This window comes from Sycon ciliatum, chromosome 13 (genome assembly GCF_964019385.1).
Source record: "Sycon ciliatum chromosome 13, ocSycCili1.1, whole genome shotgun sequence".
NCBI lineage: Eukaryota > Metazoa > Porifera > Calcarea > Leucosolenida > Sycettidae > Sycon > Sycon ciliatum.
The window spans coordinates 12,910,357-12,915,356 of NC_088655.1; the positions used below are offsets into that span (position 1 = coordinate 12,910,357).

General features: G+C 47.3%; 1 protein-coding gene across 2 annotated transcripts in view; it reads left to right on the plus strand.

The window, feature by feature from the left end:
- The window catches only part of LOC135829553 (twitchin-like), a 25,111-nt gene that overhangs the window by 13,426 nt on the left and 6,685 nt on the right, over positions 1–5,000 (plus strand). For both annotated transcript variants that reach the window (XM_065341949.1, XM_065341948.1), the window contains exons 6-8: positions 1,622–1,689; positions 3,472–3,721; positions 4,842–5,000. The exon at positions 4,842–5,000 is cut by the window's right edge and continues 153 nt beyond it. In XM_065341949.1, the coding sequence (XP_065198021.1) occupies positions 1,622–1,689; positions 3,472–3,721; positions 4,842–5,000 (477 nt within the window). The remainder of the gene's footprint in view (positions 1–1,621; positions 1,690–3,471; positions 3,722–4,841) is intronic.

Consider the following 5,000-nt stretch of genomic DNA (forward strand, 5'->3'; position numbering starts at 1 on the left):
TCTTCTAGTTTTAATGTTTTCCTACATTCTTTCTGATCTTCTATCAGCTTTTTAATTGTTGTGGTGGTTCTTCTTCATCGGCCTCATCGTCACTACTAATTATTATGACTTGCGGCCACTCCTCCTCAAAGTCTGACTCTAAGGCAGCTGAATCTGCCTCACTTGCCTCTACCTCACATGCCATCTTCAAATCAATGTGTTTACACGCCTTGTCAAGGGAGTCAAATACCCATAAATAGATTCCGAGGTCAAGATGTAGGGCTGGCAGGCATACATGATCAATAGGCACAGAGAGCAAGGCAGGTCGTATGGCATTGTAGAAAAGCTTTGCTTTAGATAAGCGCCCGCCATCAGCCATACACTTTTAGATAAGCGCCCGCCATCAGCCATACACTGGCCGTGGCGTAGTGAGAGTGTGTCGAGCGTGCGCGGCTCTGGCTGCTGCTCCTGATCAGCGGGGCGCTGTCGAAGCTGCTGCTTTGTACCCAAGATGTGCACACACGGATGCACAGTGGTTTGAAACTCGTAGTCGTCGAAACAAAATAATAAGGCGAAACGACTTGTTCTGCCATGTGGTTGCAACAAGGCTATCAATGTGTTGCAACTTTTTCGTTGAACACTGTGACAAGGATAGGGATGGTGTTCTTGACAGCAGTCTATCTGACCCATACTGCATAGCTCACAGACATCTTGCTTACTGACACCAGCAGTGCCCAGTAAACTACCTCTTTTGCCTGTCGGATTTGCAAGGTAAGGAAAGAAAACTAACTCAGGAAAACAGGACGAAGAGCAGCAGCAGCCTTTGCAAAACAGCCTCCGGTGAACCCAGCTTCTGCGCAACGACTTCGAAAACAAACAAAGCTCTCAGAACTGGAAACGGATCCAACAGAACAAAACGAAGAAAGAAGATCGCTCGAACGATCGCGTTGTCAACATTTTCTTTGCCCCTGCTGCACGGGAACTGGGTGTTCTGAGTGGTGTGTGAGCGATGTGGCGAGGCAATATCGATGGGTTTGAGACGTGGGTGAGGATCGCGAAATGGAGGTTCTCGATGAAAAAATTGAAAAAACGTCGTACACATCACGTACCAGTACGCGATTGAGCTGGACTCGAACCCCGGGGGCCTCATGTCGCTTTTTCGCGAGTTTTGAACAGCCGTGCAGGATGTTATAATTATAGTTAATATCTTCTATTATGCTAAGCGAAGCCGCATCATTTTTGTGGGTCAGGGAGTAGCCTCTTCGTCTCAAAGTCTCATATTTCCGGATGGGGGTGGGGGGTTGCCTTCTTCTTGTGCCTTATATGTATATCCCCTGTCCGTGACATTATGTGTGTATGTGTGTGTGTGTGTGTGGTGTGTGTGTGTGTGTGTATGTGTGGTGTGTGTGTGTGTGCATGTGTGTTTGTGCGTGTGTGTTTGTGTGTGTGTGTGTGTGTGTACGTGTGTGTATATATGTGTGTGCGTGCGTGCGTGTGTGTGCATGCATGTGTGCATGTGTGTGTGTGTGTGTGTGTGTGTGTGCGTGTGTGCATGTGCATGTGCATGTGTGTGTGTGTGTGTGTGCGTGCGCGCGCGTGTGTGCGTGTGTGTACAACTACCAATATGCAATTTCCAATCTAGCCCCTAAGGCACCGGTACGTCTTCAGGTTGTGAACACGTCTCAGACCACAGTGACTCTACAGTGGCAGGTAAGCTGTCCGCCTGCCGTAGATGTGTAGCATGCCTGTTGCTCGATTCATTCCACTCAAGCTACTGAATACCAGGCCGGGTGCTGTGCAGCCCTAGACCTGCTAATACTGAGATGTGAAGGGTCACAGGGCGCAGACTTGATTCACATGATCTGATCTGATTTCGTTGAGCAGTACTGTAGATCTGCAGCCTGCTGTAGATGTACAGTACATACATAAATTGTATAACCTGCTGTTGTGTAGTTCGCTATAGATGTGTAGTTCGCTATAGATGTGTAGTTCGCTATAGATGTGCGGTTCGCTATAGAAGTGTAGTTCGCTATAGAAGTGTAGTTCGCTATAGGTGTGTAGTTCGCTATAGGTGTGTAGTTCGCTATAGGTGTGTAGTTCGCTATAGGTGTGTAGTTCACTATAGGTGTGTAGTTCGCTATAGAAGTGTAGTTCGCTATAGATGTGTAGTTCGCTATAGATGTGCAGTTCGCTATAGATGTGCAGTTCGCTATAGATGTGCAGTTCGCTATAGATGTGCAGTTTGCTATAGATGTGCAGTCTGTTGTATACCGTAGATGTGCAGTCTGTTGTATAGATGTGCAGTGCGCTGTATAGATGTGTAGTTCGCTATAGATGTGTAGTTCGCTATTGGGCTTGAAAGTGCTACGTCATAGCATAGCAACAATTTCAAAAAGTCAAAAACTGGATCCACTTGGATCCAGTTTTGGTATAGATCCAAGCACATTTCAAGCGGTCTGGTGATGTAACCGGTGAAATTGACTGGGTTGGCTAATGGGGGTGGGGTGACAATTGGTGGCAAAGAAAAAGTCACACCTGCATACGACATGCGTGAGTTGCTATGCACCCACATACTGAAGCAATAGCAAAGTCACACCTTAGTGGATCCAAAATAGAAATCTGATGTCAACTTACTACTCCCTGGCCGTTTTTGACGTCCTCACTTTCAAGCCCTATAGATGTGTAGTTCGCTGTAGATGTGTAGTTCGCTGTAGATGTGTAGTTCGCTATAGATGTGCAGCCTGCTGTTGACGTGCAATAGCATGCCAGACGGATGATAGCTGACATTGCACTGACTCACCCGATTCCTTCCATGTGCAGCACTGGAGTTTAAAAGGTCTCATGTCAACTAGGACTTTGTGTGTATTTAGTCCAGGACATTGTGTATGGTCAGTCCAGTGTAATGTGTTGGTAGAGACGTGAGCAGAGACGCAGACGGATGGAGGAACATTAGAGCAGGAAGGACAGAGAGACAGGGAGACACGGAGAGAAGCAGACAGAGTAAAACAGACAAAGAGAGACAGATGGAGATGAGCTTTCCAGACATTTCCCCAGGTGCTTCAATCCCTGCGCAATGTTCTTGGTCCAACTTGTTCGTTTCGTTTGACGAAATGTTTTCGTTTCAGAATGCGTGAAGTTCTTACAGCAACAAACACATGGTAGACGCCATGGTTAGTTGGCATGAAAACCGATGATTGTCAAGTAGGACCCAATGCAGTGTTTTACGTCGGCAGTACTGGATTGGATGTTCTACTTCAAATCCTACAGATGGCCAACAGATGATCAGTTTAACTGTTTGCCAGTACTGACTGTCTCCATGATAACTGAGAGGGTACAATAGGATCTAGGAGAAATGTCTTCCAGCTTGCCTTTCCTTGTCACCCCAATTGTGTGTGTGTGTGTGTGTGTGTGTGTGTATGTGTGTGTATGTATGTGTGTGTGTATGTGCATGTGTGCATGCGGGTGTGTGCGTGTGTGCATGTGCATGTGCAGCTTTCCCCAGAACACCGGGAGAGCGATGGCATCATAGAGTTCTACACGGTTGTGTACGATACAGTCAACAGCACACAGAGTGGTGGCAAGCAAGAGCAACCTGTGCAAGTACCCAGAGTCAACAACATCACCATAGCAACCATCACAGGTCTGACGAAGGGGACGGAGTATGAATTCCGAGTGAAAGGATCCAACGGTCCTTACCAGACACCTCTGTCAAGTCCACTTCGGGTGATGACTAATAGCTCAGGTTAGAGGTCGTCGCAAAAGCTTTCTGTCGTCCCTGAAACGAACATCGTTCATTTCGTACTTGGACCCCCCCCCCCCCTCCCTCTAAAACGAACACAGCTTGCTATGCTGGACGACGAACATCGCATGCATGTACATATCATATGTACAGTGTTGGTGGACTTGCGATTTTGGCTCGCACCCCCCCCCCCCCCCCCCCCCCCAATGAATCATGTTCGTTTCAGGGACGACAAAAAACTTTTGCGACGACCCCTTAGTAACTGTTACTGCATGTACATGTACTCTTATCTACTGTAGTGGACATTGAAATCCGTTGAGAAGTCAAGCGACCATGGGGTGCTGGCCTTGCTGCCGCGAACACCGTCGGTTCATTTTTGCAGTGTATACGTGAGCTGCAGTGCGTGTACAGTCGTCCCTCTCTAATCCGGCACTTGTTTATCCAGCACCCTTGCAAACCAGCACACTTTCTGGCAAAACGGATTTTTTTCAGTTCATTTTCAACGCTTTAATCCGGCACTTGAATTCCGCCTCCAGCAGCGATTTTCTGCAACAAATCACTCAAACTGTACATAATTCGATTTTCTAATCCAGCAGTTGTACACCGCATACTGTCAGGGAGCATTGTAACATACACAACACATATTACATACACTTGGGAATATCCTATGCCAGTGCATAGGATATTCCCAAGTGTTACAGAGACATGCATTCCACAAAGTACTTGGATTGACACAGAAAATCCCTACGTTTTGACGTACGACACAAACATGTATGGTAACAGGTGGGCCGGGTTGGAGGGCAGGATTTGATAATCCAGCACCCTTGTTTATCCAGCAGAAAATGCCGTTGCAAAAGGTGCCGGATTAGAGAGGGATGACTGTACTCGCTAAAAGCACTAAGGCCCCGGTCATCCCATGGGATTTTAATCAGTCCACAACAGTAGCTAGTCTACCGGGTACCGTGTGTAATTTGTGTCAGTTGTGTGTCGGGAGGAGCAACAACCTTGCATATTTAGTATTCTTTACTGATATTGTGTGTGTGTGTATGTACATGGTACATGGTGTGTGTGTGTGTGTGTGTGTGCGCGCGCGCGCGTGCGTGCGTGTGTGTGTATGGTACAGTCCCAGGTAACTACAGCTCGCTGAGCGTTGCTGCCATCGGACATAACTTTCTTCTTCTGGAGCTAGGTAACATCGATGATGGCGGCTCACCACTAACAAAGCTCATTCTGCACCGCCGAACATCTAGATTTGGTGTTGAGAGTGGTGAATGGATATTGC